The sequence below is a fragment of the Synchiropus splendidus genome, chromosome 4, assembly GCF_027744825.2.
Source record: "Synchiropus splendidus isolate RoL2022-P1 chromosome 4, RoL_Sspl_1.0, whole genome shotgun sequence".
NCBI lineage: Eukaryota > Metazoa > Chordata > Actinopteri > Syngnathiformes > Callionymidae > Synchiropus > Synchiropus splendidus.
In genome coordinates, this window is record NC_071337.1 from 13960668 (window position 1) to 13981133 (window position 20466).

The window sequence follows — 20466 nt, forward strand, 5'->3', positions numbered from 1 at the left end:
TCCGACAACGACCCTGGAGGCCTCATGTCAGCCGGCGCCAGTTCAACCGTGAGTAGTTCTGATGTACTCCTCACAGCTGGGCTCCTCATGGACTCATCGGGGCACGTGTCACCCCAAGATTTATGAGCGTACACACGCACTGGTGTGTATTTCAAGGTAGCAATCTCCCTTATTCAGATTGTCGCTATTGTTACTAGAGTTGGTCATTTATCTTCTTAGTCTTGACCTTCTTTCACCGCTAGTCTCCTCAGCATGAATAATTTGTGTTAATGGATCAACATTATTCATGACAATTTAACACTGAACCCTCCGATCATGTTTGTGCATTAAGTCATTGACTGAAGCCAACAGCACAGTATATGTTAATGGAGCAGTAAGTGGGATCCACGCAAGCATCTCTGGAGAAACTCTGCTGACAAGTATTTGTTTAGAGCGCCGATCATGCAACTCCGGGTCTGAATTATTGAAGAATCCAAGCAGTTCTTTTTCTGGCCAGCAGGGGGCTCTAGCATTGAGGTGCTCTCTCTCTGTATATAAGGGCGGTAGAGAATGAGAGAATTTCGGATTCACAGATTTGAATTGTTGGTATCTGCACAGATTATAAAAAAATAATCGACGTCACTCCATAAGAAAGAAGAGTGAAATGGCACCTTAACACACCTAATATTTGAAATAACTTTGGAGAATAATGTGAGTTTAGATTACAACGTGATTGTCTCGAGAGGAACAAACGCGAGTCGTTGCAAATTGATCGGATGGAACGATTTTGTCTGTTGCAATATGAGTTGTCACCTGCAGGGGGAGTCCTCAGATTATTATATCAGAATCAGAATAGAATTTATTGCCATGGTCAGTGGTGGTCCCGCCAACTAGGAAAGTGCTTCGAAGTAAAGTGCTGTTAATAAATAAAAATAACCCACAAACAAAAATAAATGACAGCCTCTTCTGTCATAAGCGAGACAGAAAACTGGAGTACCCCGAGAACGGCTCTTCATCCGGGCTCAGCTGTTAGTGTCAGATGGGAAACGTGATGAAAAGAGCCTGGAAATGTAATGTATGACTCCGAAAGTGATTTGATTGGTTGAGAACATCATCGAGTTGTGTTGGTGGTTCTTCAAGGTTCGGCGACATTGGAAAACACTTGGGCAGATTGAGTTGTGTGCCCGTCGTTGCCCCCTCCCTTCCCCTCACCTCTGCCCTCCTTGCATTTGCCTTATTGCTTTTCCTCTCCACGCTTCCCTCGGCCTAGTTTCTCCCCTCTTCCTCAGCCTTTGGCTCCCGATGGAGAACCTTGATTCCTCTGAAAAGCCTCCTACTCCATGGCAACGCGCCTCTTCTCCACCATAGTCAGTAGAAGCAGGGGGCGTGTTTGGATGTTCAGCTGCATCAGATGAAGATCACTCATCGCTCCTGACTCTGTTCCTCCTGACAGTGAAGCCTTGCATGTGATTTTTGTCAAAGGTTTTTCTCCAATTTTCCCAGTGAAAGTTCACAAAACCTCTTTCTTAAACACAAGCTGCTGTGTGGACTGTAAAGAGGCAGCTTCTCTCTGGCGTAAAATGGTATCAGGAGTGGGATTGCTATGTGTTTGGTGAAACTGGAAGAGACGGTGATGCACAGATGGCTTGCTGTGAAGGGCGACTGATTGATTAGAGCACAGGAGGGTGAGATCAAGACAAGGTCAAGGCGTGTCTAGGTCCTACTGATTCATTACCAAAATGATTCATGACATTTGAGGCATTATGGCGGCAAGCTTGGAAAAAATGTTTTCATTTCTAATGTGATAAAAAGGTTCCAGAACAAACACTCAAAGCTGACTTGGCAGAGCCAGACAGAGTTCTCCTTCTCCTCTTTTCTTCATGATGGGAATAAGGTGTGTTCGAGTGCAGACATACAATATGAACTGGCACGAAGGTGATATGTTCTCAAAACACAAAACTTGATTGGCTGAATTTGAACCAATGAAAAAGGCCAATTCCAGCTTAAACAAGCTGAGGCCGAGTCGACAGTAAGTGTAGTCAAAACTGAGACAAGACCTTGAATATGTGGCCAAGAGACGCAGGGTGGTCTTCAGTGTTAGGCAAGAGAAACCAGTCTGTTTGTAACGTCAGCAACGATTAGTTGACCTCATCGATTACGTCGACAACAAAAATTCGTCGACGTCAAAGTCTGTGTTGATGTGTTGGTGATGTTGCTGTTGGTGTAAACTCACACGCTCCGCAGGATGGGCATCGAGAACTGGTTGTTATTCAGAAGCAGTGAGAAAATACCACATTCTCTGGAATCATTAAGATATGTTCATTTCTGATCCTTTATTTGGTTCCTGACTGAGGTCTGGCTCCAACTGTCTGCCATCGCTGCGCGCCCCAGGCTCTGCGTCACCACCTCCTAGAGTGGTTTGTTTTTTTCACAGTGATGTAGTGAAGTGTCTTCAGTGTCTCTTCTCCTCCTAATAATAACCAGAACTGAACTATAAGAATAATAAATAAGACCTTTTGATGTGGATGTTGATCAGATATTTTGAATGGGATACATATGTGTACAGTGATGATTTTAAACTCTTCTGAAGGACCGATAAAGACCTCAGTTTTAACTGGAGCTCTCTGTCAACCGTTTCATGCTTCATGCTTCACAGGGTAAATACATGTTCCTGGATTATGTGTCATTATTTTAATATACTTGTGTAATAATGTATGGTGTCTGAGTATCATGGTGAGATGATTTAAGCAACTTTAGGTTAAACATGTCTTCTCTATGAAGCATGTGGCATCAGCTCTTCTCCGTGGGGGATGTCACTCTGTAGAATTAAAAGGCAGACGATCGAGATTGTTCAATTCAGTTGATGGTTTGGTTGTGGCCTTGAGGTGAGGTGGGAGTAAAGCAGGTCCCCTCCTTATTCATGAAGTGAAATGTCTGTAAATACACCCAAAAGATTGAGGCACCTCATCGCATGAGCGAGCAGTGTTTGGATTTCACTGAACTTCACATGCAGTTATCTTATTATTATGCTGAGTATTGGTAAATCTAACATTTAAATTGAGTTGTGTTCCAGTGTGACAAACATCCTGCATATTTGCTTTCATCTTTAGATCTTTAGAAAATCATAGTGAATATCAGAATGAATATCATGATCCAGGCCTGACATAAGACACTTTCTTTTAGTTGAAGATGACAAAGCTGAATTTAGGTACAAAAAAAAAAAAAAAAAAAAAAAGAAAATCAGGTTTATATGCACGTCATGGTTACCCACCACTCAACTGAGTCACCGAATCAGCTGCCAACTGGCGGCAGGAGAGCATTGAGTCTCGCCTGGACTCATGGCAAGGCGAGCTCATGGGCACTTGGACGGGCTTTTCTGTGTTCTTTGTGCGCTCCTGGGAATCAGAGTGTCCAGGATGTGGCTGTTTTTTCCAGCGTCCCTTCCCCTCAGAAGGACGCCAGGCTAAGATAATGGTCCACGTCGTCTTGCGTGCCAGAGGGTGAGATGCTCAGTGGTGCCCACGCTGAGGAGCCGCCACATTCACATGCTGATGAACCGGAAAGAGAGAGTGGATTTGACTGCAGGGCAGGAGCCGCCACACTGCTGAAATGCTGGAGAGACTCTGGATGCTTACAGAGAGAAGTTCACACAAACTATAAGGGCATGAGTCGCAGTTGACTGAGTGGATTTGTTACATTTAAAATAATCATAATAATAACGAGAGCCATCACCCTCATGACTGAAACTATAGGCCTGTCTTTGCCTTCATTCTGGACTCTTTCCTTGATATTTCATCATGAAGAACAGATGTTTAGTAAAAGTGTTTTTTTTGCTTCAATGAGTTGTCACCTCGCTCTGCTTCTCCCAGTTTCTGAAAACATCTGGGTGTAACCGTCACGTTGGTTTCTGTCCTCAAGTCAACCCATCTCTGTGCGCTCTCTCCAAGCCACAACTCGATTTACCCGCCGTTACCCAACCTCTCCTTCCTGGTCACCACCCAACTTCTCTGAAACGTCAGTTGCAACAACCTTCCATGGGTCACCTCCTCCTGCCACTCTCCCAGCGTGTGAGAGTCAGATTGGATTGCATGAGCTTTTGAAAGTTCACTTCCCCAATTTTGTGGCCAGCAGGTGTTGTAAGATGCAGGGGTGGCGTGGGAGAGGAAACTGTGGTCTGCCCTCAGCTCGCCTCCAAGCTGCCACGCCCGTCGATGGGTTCATCCGAAACCTAGAGTTGAGGTCACTGTTCCATGCTTTGCACACTTCAGCCATTTTTCTTGTCCTTAAACCAATCATATCACATTGTTCTTTTCCACTTGCCAAGGCCAGTCAGCCTCCTCCACCCATCTTCATCATCCTCCCTAGTCACATCTGTCCTCTTTATGTCCTCCTTTGCCACATCCATGAACCTCATTGGTTGTCTTCCTCTTCTCTTTTGGCTCGGTTCTCGAATCTCCTACATGTCCACTGTCTCTCCTTGTGTCTGAATCATCTGAGTGTGGCCTCCTACCTTGTGTCTGTGTGTCTTGTTTCTGATAAGGCTTCTGTACCACAGTTTACCATCATGTCCAGTGTTGCAGGATTCTGATGTTTTCCTTTCTGTGAACTGGGCAACATGTCATTTCCTGTTGAGACCCTGCTCCACCGGTCCTTTTGCTTCTCATTAACACCTCCACCACTCTTCCTTACTGTCACCACAGATCACTACATCGTCAGCAAACATCTAAGTCCATGGAGACTCCTGCTTAACCCAACCCATCCTCACTCCCAAGGGATAATATATTGACATTGGGAAAGTGTACTTTTGCGACCTATACTGAAGTAAAATGAAGCCTTTTAATGTAAAATGAATGGAGCAAGAATGGGTTGAGAGCTGATCCCTGATGGACTCCTACTCTCTCCTTGAGTCCCTCCGTCACTCCTATCCGAACCTACATCATTTAAGTTGAAACATTTAAGTTTGTAAAGAGTTTCAAATGTTTTATTTGCATTACATTATTTGCATTGCAAATGCAAGTGGAAAAGTGGTGCCTTGCTACAGTAGTGATAAAGTTCAAAGGTTCAAAGTGGACCTGCTCGGTGTCCTATAAAGAGTCACATTGCAGGTGTATAGGTGCAGGAAAAATGTTGTATTTTCTCAGCTTATCAAATTTGGTGTTTTTCCAATGATAATATTACCAGCATGTGCACCATGTGAGAAGTCATAAGTTCATGGGTAAAAATGTTTCATGCTTCTCCTCAGGCAGCTTCAGGTGAACCAGCAGCAGCAGCGCCGTGTCTGTGGTACCAGCCTGCACAGCCGGTCGCCAGCCGCTGTCATGCTGCTATTGTCCCTCGTCCTCTGTGAACTCTGAGGGAGAGAGGGACGAAGTAAGTGAGCCACAGAAAGAGATCTGATTGTTGATGAGAGGGAAACAAATCACAATCGTGGCAGGAAGTGAGCAGGACTATAAAGCAGGAGCTGATGGCAGGAGCTGAAAGAGTCTTGTTGGATTACCACCATGGAGCGCAGATATCGAACCTGCAGCCACATTAAGATGAAGCGATGCAGATACTATTACAGTAGGTGTTGAGTTATTTGGTTTTTATCCTCGCACATAACCTTCATGTTTCTCTTTTGCAAAGGACATGTCCTACTAACCAACCAGGCTTTTTTTTTGGTAAAGTACTGGCTCATAGACAAATGTACTGGTGACAACAACTACAGATGGAATTTCCTTTCATGCTTCACCACAGTGGCAGAAGAGCCGAAAAAAAGGGTCACTCTGCCTGTGGTGTTACATCAGTTGATGAGGAATCCACAGGCTCCACAGACAGAAGACACACATCCAACTATTTGAAAAAGTTAGACACAAGTGTTGTTCAGTAAGACTCGGTTTATTTAAAATGTCCCGTGTATCCAAATGTGTTTTTGTTTGTCATTTGTCTTTAGTAGTAGATTCAGTCCAAGAGCACCTTCTTTTGTTTCAGCAGAACTTTCGAGGTTTTCTCCACTGGACCAAAAGCCAAAGGGTTTGTCTGATAAGAATCAGCACAGATGGAGGAAAATAACAAATTATATATATATATATATATATATATATATATATATCTCACCCGTGCACCACAGATGAGTAGCAGCATAGCGAATTGGATTAACCATGCAATGCCCTCATTATGGTTGCTGGGGTAACCAGGCGCCCCCTTCACAACCATCCACTTCGTCATCCTTCTTTGAGTTGGAGAAAAGAGGCTGAGAGGGGGAAACGCAGGGATGTGGGAAACCGATCCAGATTTCTTTTGTCACATGACTCCTCCAGGAGAAGTTTGACACGTTGAAGTCTCAGCGTGTGGTGAAATATCGCTGCAACTTCCTGAAACTGGTCGTCCTCTGACTTTGAAATTCTCCTGGATTTTGTGAATTCGCCTTTTAGTGGAGCAGCCGAGGAGCTGGCTTTTCTTCATTCGAGCTTTATAGAGCTGGTTATATTCATCACAGGCCGTAGCTGCTTCTAGCAGGGGTGGGATTGTTCTTTCTAGTTTCCCTGAGGAAGAATGTGTCAGTACTTCATGGATCACATTGTTACAGATGTTCAGTTTCAGGGTACGTTCGCCTCTGTAGTCAGAACATATAAATTCACTCAATGATGTTACTTTGAAACCATACTTCTGAAGTATAACTACTTAATAGACTATAACTATATATATAACTATATAACTATATATATATATGCACACACCACAGGTTTAGGTTTTGCAGACCAAGTAGTGCGACAAAACTTAAACTAGTCAAACCACACAAAAACCAATTTGGCCATTTGTTCATTCATGTTCATTCCCCAACCTGAAACTTTGAGTTTGTTGAGATCCTTACGTGGAGACGGCGTGGTGGTGCACAAGCTGTCAATCACAAACTCGCACTCTTCTCTTTATCAGGGCTTAACTTGTGTCGTTGCTATTGAGTCGAAGGGTCATTTTCCCACATGAGGTCACTGAGAAAAATAAAAAATGCTGTTGTTGCAGTTGTGAGCTAGCTTGTGGATTTCATAGTGTTGCGGACTTCATAGTTTTTTCTAAATTTAAGATGACTTGTTGTCCAGTCTTAGTGGAAAATCCTTAAATATGGATTTGAGAAGCCACACATTTTGACAACGAAGGGTTACGTTTAGGTTGGGGCGTGCCGAACCCGATCTATACAGTCAAAGTGAGGAGTTATTTACAACACTGAAGGCAATCTTTCTCCAGATGTTTTTAGATTGACAGGCAAAATGAACAGTTTTGGTTTATTTCTATAGACATGGACTGCCAAGGAAAAGCAGTTGAATGTGAGGACCTGAAAAATTTGATAGGAGGAAAGTTGGTTGTTTAGCAATTCCTCCTGTGGGTCGATGCAGACAAGAGTCGCTCGTACCGTTGACCACGTTTAACTGCACCTGAAGTCCGTTTCTCAGATGCAACACACATATGAATGGCTTGCTGGCTTCCAAAATAACTTCATACAAATAGTTCCTTGAACGACATGGTGTGGATACAGAAGGTTCCATACTTGCGTGTCCGAAAGTCATCAATCCACTATCTACAAACAACTAGAAGGAAACATAATACCACAGGTGACATCAGTGACTTTTAAATGATTATTTTCTCTCTCATTTCCAAAGACAACAACAGGACCTCAAGTTTAGCAGCTCAACGCTCCCTGTAATTTCCGAACGCTTGACAATTAGCTCAGCTGCTAATATCTGATCCATCCAAGGCCACGCCAGCGGGCGGAGCACTGATGGAGCATTGTTGGGACCAGAAAAGAAACACGTAGGAGGCTGAAGCTGCTCATTCATCCCCTGGGACACTCATCATCTGGCCTGATTCAGACGCCAGCGAGCTCCATTGTGCGTCTCTATTCAAACATTGCCATTGTACCGAGCGCCTCGGATCCTGCCACTCTCTTCTATATGGGGAAACAACTGTGTGTGTGTGTTGCACTGATCCTGCTGTTGGTTTCTTCTGATTTCTACGGCTGTTGTTGGTTTAGTATTATCATAAAGATTTGTGTCTGCATACAAAAGCCTGCAGTGGCTTCCCTGGAGCGACTTTTCTTACCGACACTACAATCTTCTCATTCTTTAAGTTGTAATGGACAGATACAGTCTCACCTGTTATGTGTTTTCCCCATTTATTCAAGGTTACATAACAGGGTTCTCAGCTGTAAAAGAGTGGAATGTTCTGACCAGGTTGCAAATAAAAGCCTGCGAAGAGTTCAAGTGGGGAAGGATGGAGGGTGAGCAGCTTCACTCATGTGTTGTGGTGAAGAAAGAGCTGAGGCCCAAGACTTCACCAGCTTCTCTTCTCACCTGGGAGCTTTGTGTCATGACAAAAATGTCACATTCCTCCATGGCATGTCTGGACTCAGTGAGAGGCATGATCATCATGGTGGGGCTCAGAGTCAAACCTCTGCGCCCCCATATTTACAGATGCAGGGATGGACCTGTATGGCGAGCCGGAGGGCAGAGAAGTGAGGGGCTCTTTTGTAGCACTGCTGAATCTGCTCTTCGCTACCTGGAGAGTCGAAAATATTTAAACATGTTTTCATTGGTCACACAATAAACCTCAACCTTGAATTAATAAAGGCAAGGCTTCACAAGAGCTCAGCCTTGAGAGATGTGACATAACAGGAGCACATGACAGGATGTTGACATTGCTCAGGTCGGTTGACATTTGATTCAACATGAACTGTTTTTTCAGGATTCAGCGGCAGGATTCCTTCAGTGACTTGCCTTTAGATGGCGTGAGACCCGTTCCTTTAGCGTGATCGACAAGTTGAAACAGCAAGCATACATTTGAGGAGCATATTATTATTGTTATTGTTCTTCTTATTGTTGTTATTTTTCTCTTATGTACATACAAATACATACATTAAATATTGACATAAGAAAAACTTTTTAAGCTCCTACACTCCTATCTTAAGGATCTCAACACATCTCATATGCCGGCGGCTGTTTACCTTTGAAACCATTATTTCCCAACACAGTGTGTCAGACCAGAGGGAAGGCTCCAGCAGAAGCAGAATATTTTTGTCGTATCTAAAGCAGGTCTGCGTTAAGTATCTGAAAGTCTGGACAAGCCTGGGTGAAAATGAATGTGTCTGCATCCCCTTGGGCAGTGGCCACAGAGGGAGCCATCGTGATAATGATTTGAGGCCACGTTTCTATTTTGGTGGGTTTGGACTCGTGTTGTGGAAGACGGGTGGAAGTCTGCCGTGTCTTGAGCGGCTGTTTGGTTTCTAGACAGAATAAATTAAAGATCAAAAGGAGTGTTTGGAGTATTACAGAAATGGGGATGACTTGCATTTCAGACACTCGTAGAGGGCCGTCGGGGGGGGGGTTTGTGGTGAAACTCACAAAGTTGGAAAAGTTGATCTGAATTCCTTTTGGGGAGACATCACTGTCAAAGGGTTTGCAGACGGTCCTCCCTGGATAGTAGTGTCTGAATTAGGGATTCAGAATATGTTACTGGATCCTGAACTACCTGAAGAACTGCCCGTCCTGCCTCGAGAAGGAATTCATCAAAGATAACCCTCTACTCTTAGTGCCAAACGCTTCAGGCGTATTTACTATGTCTGTGTTTCTAGAGGCATTGGAAATGTGGTTCTGAGGCAAGTGGATGTTGGTTTATCTGTTAATGAAATGTTATGATCCATGTTCAGGATATGTTTACACCGAGGATGTAACGTCTCTCCTAGTAGATCAATGTATGGATTAATATTCCTTTGATGTAACTACATTGATCTGTGCTCGGCAGGTTGGCCTTGTGAACAGCATATATATATATATATATATATATATATATATATATATATATATATATATATATATATATACACACACACACACACACAACACAGCATGGTGGATGGTGCCGTGAGAGCAATAGCACGGTGTTTGCACATTTTGGCTCTTCATGAATGGGATGTTCTAAATAGGTAGTGGTGTGTTGGATTTGAAAAGGTGGTGTAAAACAACAAATCTCTCCAACCGACTGATTCCCTTACCAGAGCGGACTCTAGGAAACTTCACATTCACTAGTCCAGTATAAAGGCCATTATTTCACAGTCACACAGGAGTAGGATTTTTGGCTTAAAAGCTCCTGAATTGATTTCAAGTCACTGAATCGTTTCAAAATCGTAGCCTTCTAAATGAACCAATTGTGTCCTTGAATCGTATCGGCAACCTCAAACTATGCTACAAATCAAATCATTATTAAAATGATTTGTTGATGAATCCTGATGTCCTGCCCACATATAACTCAAGACCACATCAGTTTATTCTTCCAGTGAGGGCCTTAGATATGCGGTTGCTTATAGTGCATCACAAGACTGACTGAAAAATCCCGTAACCAATTGAAACGAAATTGAATCATATTAGATGGCAGTTGTCACCGTGACTAAAACACACGGCTGTTTAACAGGCTTTAAATAGCAACACATTGCCATACAGGATAACGGAGCACCATCTTATGACTTATCTGACCCAACTCCTGTCCTTTTTTTTTTTTTTTTTTAATTCCACGTTGCGCTGCTGCGGAAGGCAGAGCAATTGTATAGTCAAGTACAGTGGTGCCTCGGTGATCGACCACAACCCGTTCCAGACGGTCGTTTGAGAAGCGATTTGTTCGAAATCTGAATGGATTTTTCCCATTACAATGAATGGAAAAAGAAATAATGCGTTCCAAGTCTTAAAATAGGCTTTTGTAGGAGTGAATGTAGAGTGTCTGCTGCAGGTGCGCTGTTCCTCTATGTGTGTGGCCGCTGCATGTGGGAGGGGTTGCCGAGTGAGTGAGGTCTCTCCAGAAGTGAAGAGGTGCCCGGTGCGTGTCCAGCTCTGAATGTGCGCTTCTGTGCAGTTTGGCTGTGACAAAGTCATAAACCAAGTAACGCTCTGTCCGAGACGCGCCACATCCCTGTCCCAGCTCCAGCCGACAACAGGACATCAAACCCTGGAGTGAGCACTCCAGCACCTCCCCTGTGACCCTCTACCACGCTCCAGTGCGGAGACAGGAAAGGTTTTACACCTCAATATGAAGAAAAAACAGCCAGTAAATGTAGCTAACGGGACACGTCTGCATACAGACGCTGCGTTATACACAATAACAAAGCACGTTGTGGGTCAGCTGATCGGTCCGCGCACGTTATGGTTTTTCCGGCTTTTTTCAGGGGCGTTTGAGTTCTGTATTTTTGTTCGAAGCAAATAAATCTCGAAATTTTTGTTCAAACTCTGATTTGTTCGAATTCGGGATGTTCGAAAACCGAGGTACCACTGTACTCCGTATGTTTAGCCCGTGACTTGGTCTCATCCCCTTCTGTGACTCTGTCTGACAGCCCTCCTCTCTCATATTATCATCAGACTGAGGTCAGCGGTCAAATGTCGGCAAAATAGATGAACAGACAGACAGCGATTCTAAATTGCAACAATGGTGTTTTATCCTCTGTCGTGGTCATGGCAACAAAATCCAATCGTTTGCATGGGGTTGGTTGTTTTGTGGGATGATGGATGCTTTTTCATTTGTTTTTAAAAAACAAAAGATGACAGAGATGGACAGATGAGGAAGCTACTGCACTGTGGTGTTCATCACCTCAAGTAAAAGTGTGTTCCTACTCATGTTTCCTTCTGCTTTGTCGACTCCAGTTTCACCGCTGACCGTGTTGTGTTGCAGACTACAAGTACTACAAGCTGCAAGTCCAGTCATTTTTATGACCAATTCTGTCACACAAACCTTCACTAAACATGAAGTGTGACTCTGTGAATGGCTGTGTCATTCAGGACATATCAAAAATAGCATCAGACTGTGTTTGGAGAAGCGCACTCTCTCTCTCCCTCCCTCCCTCTCGCTCTCATCAGCTTCTTGGCTTTAGATCTTGCGAGTGTGTTTGTTCTGTTCCTCCCGAGCTGCACCATGGAGACTCTGACCAGCCGCAGTCGACGACACTAGACATTATCACTGCGCTCCATAAATAGATGTGAGGGTCCTGTGATAAGAACAGCGCTGCTGAAGAAGCGACAAAAACACACAGACAGGCGCTGAGATGCTCTGGATAATGTCCCGTACTGAACGAGATAGTCATTGCTGTTAATCAGCTGCTGGAGCTGACTCACTGTGTTTGCGGACACAAACGCTCCGACCCTCCCCGTCCGGAACGCTCACTCCTACAAGTGCTCTCCAAACCACACACTCTCACTTCAGCTTTGCACAGGATGTTATGAAATCAGTGCTCTCGCCCTGTTGAGGCTGCTGGAGTTCTTTTTCTTCCTCTCTCTCTCTCTCTCACACACTCACACTCACCTGGCACCCACACACACACACATCCTGGTCCTCTTCCTTACTGCAAGTGATCCGACTGTCGCCCGGAGCGTTGAGGCCCGGCCAGCTTTGATTTAATTTAACAGCCCAGTCGCTTTCGTTGAAGCTTCGTTTCATCAGCTGAGACAAGAGGAGGAGAGAGGAGGAAGAAGAAGAACAGTGATGGCTGTGACCGACATAGCGGAGGATGACCTGGATGAGATGATGCGTGAGGAGGCGGAGGATGTCTTCTACGAGGAAGGTAGGGCTGCCAGGGCTCAGTAGTGGGCTGTGGAAAAATGAGGCGTGTTCCCAGGTGTGCCGCAGGATGTAGGTAACACTGGTGTTGTGTTTTGAGAAACTTGCTAGTTAAAAAATAGAGTTTAAGATGAATAGATAGTTCATGTTATACCTGTTACTCCCCTCCTACAGTGAACTATTATTTGAAAGGGAGCGGGTTGTTTTACTGCTCGTCTCTTCACTGCAAATTATGGGCAAAGAATTTGTTCTGACAATTTATGGCAACTTGTGGCAATTCATTGTTAGACATTAGCTAAGACAGAGACTCAGTTGAGCGTTTGGCTTCCCATCCCCAAGTTTCACTATGAGCCATTGTGCGTCGCAGAACTAAACAACTGACAAAGAATGTGTGTTCTGATAACACAACTGAGGTGTAGACCGAAGTTTTGGGGGTGTGGGGGGTTCTTGTGAGTGCGATTCTTTTGGGAGCTAAGGTAAAAGAAAAGCACCAAAAAATTATATAAATAAATTTAAAAAATGGCACCCAACATTAATACCAATTCTGGTTTTAGAATATAATAAAAATGTAGTTTTAACAGAGCAAATATAACTTTGAACTGAATTAAGAGGTATATTTGAAAAAAATATATATGATAAAAAAAAACAAAAAAAACAAAGAAGCCGCAGTGAACATGTTGATCTACCTTTTCATGTCTTTCGACATCTTTCCCCATTGTAGAAAGTAGCCGCTTTGTCTCTCTCAGTGTGGGTGTTAGGTTTATTACATTCAGATGTCTTTTGCTAAACATTATAGCCATAGAGAAATAGTCTCAGCCTCTACTTTTCTCTGATGGTTTATGTAAAAAGAAGAAAAAGAAAAACGCTGTGAACGCAACCTTTTATAACCCTGAAGTTGGCTGGAGTGGGGATGAGCAGTCAGTGTTGTCAGGCTCAACAATATTTTTTAAAAGGCTATGTTAAATATGCAAGTAAAGTCTTTACAGCGGACAATAAAGTCAGCCTTGACCAAGCGTGATCATGCGATGGTCTTTTGATGATGCACTCGAAAGGATGCTCAACTCAGTTGTCAATTCTAGTCTGGCCACTGACAAATTCAAGGAGTTTGTTCTCTTACATGCAAGATGACACAGAATGCATCATTCAATGTTGGGAAACTATGTTTTTAACCTGGCTGTACATTTGTGTCTTCTATACTGAAGGCCAGCTGAGGGGAAATGGCTTTTGGGGTCAAGTAGAGCATCATGCATTTTAGCTTGGTCTTGGTCACAAATGATCTGTAGTCTGTAGCAGTGAAATAAATAAATGCATGGGCGGCGCCTCCTTCAAAAAAAAGTGTGATCTTTGGGTTGTCGTAATTGTGTAGAATGACTGAGGTCAGTCTCCAGCTGGTTGTGAGGCCAAAAGGCAAGGGCTGCCTCATCTCTACACATCCTCTTCTGCAAAATATAGCCCTGCAAATCTGCACAGTCAACAGTGTCAGAATGCATTTCATATCGGCTTTTACGGCAGCTTTGCACACACTCATGAGCGGCGAGGAAATTCCCGTATGTTGCATCATTCGGTGTGTAATGTATGTTAATGCCTCCACTGACCCACTTCTGGCTGAAACACAACGTTGGTGATGCGACGTTAGCTTTGAACTACGGCGCCTGGAGCCGTTCAGGCAGAGGAATCTCAGCAACAATCCCGCCAATCACAGCGTTCTGTCATTTCACTCTGGATGACCACAGCCTTGAGGATTCAAAGACTGTATGAAGGTCGGCGCATATAGAAACTAGTGCACCTTTGTGTAATGAACTCTCTGAGTTTGAAATGTTTGAATGACTATTTTTGGTTGGAGGAACTCCATTTTGTGTCGATGTTTAAAGCCATTTTTTTCCCACTTGCCATTTTTTTTCAAAGTCAGAGCAGATGATAAATCCCTTCTTGTGTGCCGTGGCATGGTGCCTCTCTCCCGCCAGCAGAGACTCCAACTGAGTAATTAAAAACACACCCTTTGTTTTTTTGCACTCAGTCAGAATGACACACTGGAGCTAAAAGCCTGTAGAAATGCAAGAAACACATTGACTGTGACCACAAAGTAACATGGCTGCTCATTAGAGAATTGGTCTTGAGCAGGATGCCATGATGAAAGTCGCCACAGCGACTTGTATGAGATTGTTGAGCCAGTGAACTGAGACCCATGCAAAACCACAACAACGCTAACATCTGCAGCCATATGATCATGTGACCATGAAGCTGTTAATGTGAGGCAGTTTAATGATATAGCTCAACTGACGCTTGATCAAAGGCTCACAAAACTAATCCTTGCTTACTTTGGGAGGAAATGCACACGTGCAACTGATTCTTGCTGTAAAATAGCTCCACCAGGAGAAGAAGAAACCCTCTTCTGTACTTACACATGCTTATGGTTATTGACACGTTTGATTCAAACTGGTTATTGGTTCCAAAGATGGATGACAGTCTACTTGTCGCATTCTAGCAATGCTCACTAGATGGCGCTTCAGAGTTCAGAGCGGTCATGCAGCAGTGTATTGATGCTGCATGTCTTGCAGCTGAGACTAGCACTCATTGTTTAATAGTTTCATCCTGAAAACAGCAGACTGGTAGTGGCTCTCGAGCCGAGCTGAAAGACTGGTTGGTCTTTGTTTGGTTTATTGTGTTGGTTAGTTGGGGTTGCTAGGAGGTGTGCTGGTATTTATTTGCCACTCCGCTGCCTGGTTGTCTACTTGTTTGGCTGTTCCAGCAGGTGGTTCAATGTAATGCTAATATTGGCTGGTGCTATTGCTGTAAAGATGTACACTGAGGGTGGCTATCATTCCTGTTTTTGGTTGGTAGAGTTGTGTGTTTATTGTAAGTTGTTAAAGACCATCGATCTGAAGACCCGGTGAATAGCTTTGCTTCTTGGGCGATGAATATGTTTATTCACAAAGAAGCCGTCAGCAACCTGCTGTGTTTCATGTTTTAAAAATGGTATTCCCGTCACCACAAGCCCAAGTTATAGACAATAACTTCTTTGCTGTCTCATCCAAAAGGTTGTGTGTACACAAGAGTTATGGGTCCAGACAGCAGGTTACAGTGTGCGACTCCAGTGGCTCGGGGGAGACATGTCCGAGTTTTCGGTTAATGAAGCTGTGTCTGAGGTTGGGGGTCGGTGTTTGGTGTCTAAATACAGTGGTGTTTGGCTAACTGGGTCAGGTCGGGAGGCATGAAGGAGCAGCGTTGAGTTGATCACAAGTGAGCTGCTCAGGGGACGGACTTGGTTAGTTGACCACAGAGCGGCACATAAACATGGGACACAGATTGTCCTTTCACTTGTTGAGCAGAGTAGAGTTTGTTGGCGCTTTGCCTTGTTCGGTCTCTGCTAGTCGACTCCATCTGTTGTCATGGTATTATCCGATCTCGTATTGTTCCCCGGGATGTATTTTGTACTCCTCCCAAAACAATTACAGGACAAAACCGCTAATTGCTGGTTGCTGCAGCGTGTTGTTCCTGTGGTGGTTAAGACTTTGCGAGAGCCAGTCTTGGCACACTCAAGTGTCACTTCCTCAACATCTTTCTTTTAGTCAGCAAAAAAATAAAAGCAGATAGTGGGAATCCTGTTGAGACAGGGAGAGGGCAAGACTGAGGTTTCCTGCACGAGCTCCATTTCATTTTCCTCCAGTTCTCACCTGACATCTTTAAGCCACAAACTGCCTGATTTTTTTTTTTTCTTAAATGTTCTCTGCTAAACTCCTCTCCTGACTGAAGGGTATACTAATAAGCCCACGACAGCAAGAGGCAACATGCACGATTGTTTTCTGGGATTAATGTCTTAGTCGGTACAGCTACATGCTGTTTGGCCCTTCTCTGAGCTCTTGGCCCATGTTCCTTTTTGATTTCCAGTATCTGACAAGAAAACCTAGAGGCAAACCTGGAAAAGACAGTTTCTTCAATGCTTATTCACTTAATTCTTTTTACTTTGAGTAATTATACCGTGTCATTGGTGCTTTTAGTTGAACTACGCTTTGTCATTCACCACTATATTACGCTAAAGATTGAATTCTTGAAATAAGAAGCTGTGTCGCAGGTAAATATGAATTTTATCGCTGTGTTTATGTTTCACACATCGCAGCTAAGAAGGCTTTGAACCTTGCACACGGCAGATAAAGCTTTTTTGTGGTGGTTGCCCTATTTTCACCTACATTTTCTCACTTTATCTATGACATGCATCTCAAATAAAAGCAACCAAACATGGAATAAAGTTAACAGTATAGTTGTATGGGGAAAAAAACACTTCTTTTATGACTCCGTTTTGAAGCTCAGTTGGATACATACTGTTTGCATATGCAGCTAACACGATCATACCACAATGAGTTCCGAGAAATGACATTTTACTTCAAAATGTTTTGCTGTTTGTAATTTGTCCTTGAAAAGTTTTGTGTTTGACCTGCTTCATTGCGTCTTCTTACAATAACCAATTCTTGTCTGTGTTTTATACTTTTTATACAAAGCCTCTGTTCATATCTGAAGTATGATTCCCCATTAAATCTTCAGTATCTTAGCACCCTTGTTTACTTGTGCAAAAGAACTCTGTCAAACAAACACACAACATGAATGAAATTAATATTTTATCATGAAAATCAGCCATGTACAAACCAATCAAATAAAAAAATGTTTTGATATGAAATCCATTTTATATCACATTACATCATACAATATATCATAATATCAAAATGTATTGTATGAGTGTGTTTTAATATTTTGTCCAACTGTCCTATGAATGCAGCGTTGCGAGTCACTGCACTAGAGTACAGTTGCTACACTGAGAGAACAGCCAATGCATCTTCCTAACCTTTTAATCTTCAGCGCCAATGTTTGCCCGCCGTGTTTAGCGCTCATTTAATCAAAGGCCATTTTGTCTCAGTCCGCTTTGAAAATAAATTCTGAAACATAATAATACGTCGAATTTAAGGCACTAAGATGTGCGGTAAAATGATCATGGGTTCAACGTCTGGCCAAGACTCCAAAATTGCATAATGGCAACTTCCACGTGTGTTATTTTGATGTGACATGAACGGTAGACGTCAAAGTAGCTGGATCGTCATCTGAAGTTCAGCATGGTTTCTGCAATGACTGTTGTCAAGCTCTTAAGTGAGGCTGAGCCCCATGATTATCCTTCGAAAGTGTACTCATTGTACAATGATGTCACTGTTGGAGTTGAGTGAACAAACACACACTTGTTTTCTCTGGTTTCACTAAGAGTTGGGGACCTTGTGTCACAGTGAACAGCCATAACAGATGAGGGAAGAATTTCTTCTGAATATAAGCGGGTCACAGCAGTCACGAAACATTCTGACACCGCACGCTGACCCGGTCCACCCACACAAGCAGCATGACATCCCGTCGTGGATGTCATCTTCGACCGCTGTGATTCAACCTAGCAACAGGACAGAGCTGCAGAGTGTGCGTCAGCGGCTGCTCAGTATTTGGAGGAGCTTTGACCGGGGGGATGCTACTGTAGCTGCTGTATCACTGCTCCCTCTCTTTCTGCTTCTGGTGGTTGCCTCCACTGACCTACTTTACCCAAAACACCCCTGCCATTGTCATTTTCATTTTCAGACTTACTACACGTCCCATAATGCACAGAAACAGTTGAAGCTCTTTTACCTGAGCCAAAGGTGGAAATGATCCACAGTTATTGCACTGAGTCAACATCCAATGTTTTCACCAAACTCTTAGAATGTACAGTATTTCTGTGTTACCCCTGAACTGCATTCGCCCTCTGTTGGGTCGCAGGTGTTTATGTGAGAGTTATATAAAGTAGCAGTGTCTATGTTGTCTTTGACAGATGGTTGGTGTTGCCATGGCTTTCTGCTGTTCATGTAGACGGTGCACTTGCCGCATTTACACTTAGTGGTTTGGGATCCACTCTTACTGTGAGATCACCCTAATTCAGCCCTGAATTGAGGCAGACCACCCACGAGTCACAGCGAGCTGGCAGGTGGAAGATTTATAAAGTTGCAAAACAACCGGTGAAGATTTAAGTTGAAGGTGCAGGGATCGTTCCAGTGGCGGGTGGGAGACTTGGTAACCCGAGAGAGGGTGGCACTGAGCGTTTGCATTCTCTTTTCTATGGTAGTGTCACACACATACACACCCACGTGCTGTCAGCTGTGCCTGTATGTCCCTTAGCCTTGACCTCCCTGCCCTCTCAGTCATGTGGTCTTCCCACTCTCTCCGGTGAGAAGTTGAGCGAGGACATTAATGAAACAGAGATCGACGTTGAAGATTATGAAACCACTTCTGTAAATTTCCAAACAACTCAAATGGAAACTGCTGTGCAGAGAGCTTGAGTGAAGAATTCTCCATGCCTCGCTTCATGAAGAGCAGGAGGTCAGTCGGAGCTGCAGCCATCGGACGCGGCTGGTGTGTCAGGAGGGGAGCTGTGCTACAGGGAGGTGAGTGGGAGTTCATGCGCTCAGAACTTCTGTTTGTGAAAGTGCATTACGGCAGAGGCTTGTAAATGTGAAGCCAGTGATCTCGAGGTGAAGTTATTTAGCCGTTTACCAATGCTGAATTAAAGATGGGGTGTATAATAGACGGTCCAGTTTTAATGGGTTTGGTGGAAACAGTTGAGTGTATGATACAGCAAAGAAGAATGTATATTGTCTTTGTGAATCCTTACCTCACACGAATGCACCAGTTGCAACAAAAACAGCCTACATAGTGTAGTTGTCCCTAGAGGGGATATTTCTCATCTTCCAAAAATGGTTGCAAAGTGGTTGTTATGCAGATGAGTTGATGGATATCACTTGAAAATCAAGCAGATGTTTGTGGCAACTGTGCAAATTCTTACTGCAATGCCGATAAATGAGTCGGGAGGAGTGGCGTATCGGGTGGCAAGCAGTTGTCACTCGCTACCGGCTGTGATCTACGGTGATCTTACCATGGGGCAATTTCTATTGAACCAATATTTTACCATAATTTCATAAAAAAATATTGACCAGGATATCAAATCCTGTTATGGTACTCTGAATATTTTGTAACACATCCCCTCTGGCCATTGAATTAGAGCTCATCTCTGTAATACATGCTGACACACCCTTCAATCCTCATTCATATCATTTTGTGGTGGTTAAGAAGTGTGTCTTATGGGCTTAAATGTAATGACTGATAATGTGTTGTCAAACCGCTTGTGATGCTGTACAACAATATAATAAGATTACACATTAAAAAAAAATAAAGCTAAATATCCAGTTGTGTTGCTGACAGATAAGTTTATCACTTAGTCGGAGTCAATTCTGACTGAAAAAAAGAGATGTCTTTTTTCTGACAGGTCCTTAGAATTAAAACGTGAGCATCATGCTAACACTCAGACTACTACTGAGTGTAAAGAACATATATATATATATATATATATATAGCACATACGGTGCTTATATTTGATAGTTGTTGCTTTCCTTTTACATAATAACAGTTGAGCATAGATAAATACATTGTCGCTACAGATTAATTTCAGGTTGCTCTCAGTCTAATTCACCTGAGTGAATTATACGTTGTATGACTGGACGCCTGTGTGAGTCCATGTGTCTCTGCTGCCTCCGTGTCTCACACGTGTGTATGTGTGCGTCAGAGGTGTGTCCATGTTGACTGCTTCTCCAGTAAATATAGCCGCCAGTCAGAGGCTGTGGATGACGGCCATAATTACACGCTGAGCCGTTTGGCAGCTGAGAGGAGGCTGAAGTGTTGTCGACTTGTCCCGCAGGCTTCCGATGTTGCTACATTTCTGCTTATTTATGGTGTCTGTCTCTCGGCTGTTGTTTGGGTTCCATTTTCTCTAGACGAAGGGCCATAACACTACAATCGATATCCATTATAGCACGACCCCCGACCTGCATCACACACGTGTGTGAGGCCCCCACAGAACCAAAACTA

At 43.6% G+C, this 20466-nt stretch overlaps 1 protein-coding gene across 2 annotated transcripts in view; it reads left to right on the forward strand.

The window, feature by feature from the left end:
- The first annotated feature begins 5405 nt into the window (after positions 1-5405).
- The window catches only part of ripor2 (RHO family interacting cell polarization regulator 2), a 55209-nt gene continuing 40148 nt past the window's right edge, over positions 5406-20466 (forward strand). The window contains exon 1 of one of the 2 annotated variants that reach the window (XM_053862087.1): positions 5406-5541. In XM_053862087.1, the coding sequence (XP_053718062.1) occupies positions 5481-5541 (61 nt within the window). In that variant the 5' untranslated portion in view covers positions 5406-5480. Of the gene's footprint in view, positions 5542-12205; positions 12551-20466 lie in introns of those variants that run through there. The other variant, XM_053862086.1, reaches the window with a different exon arrangement.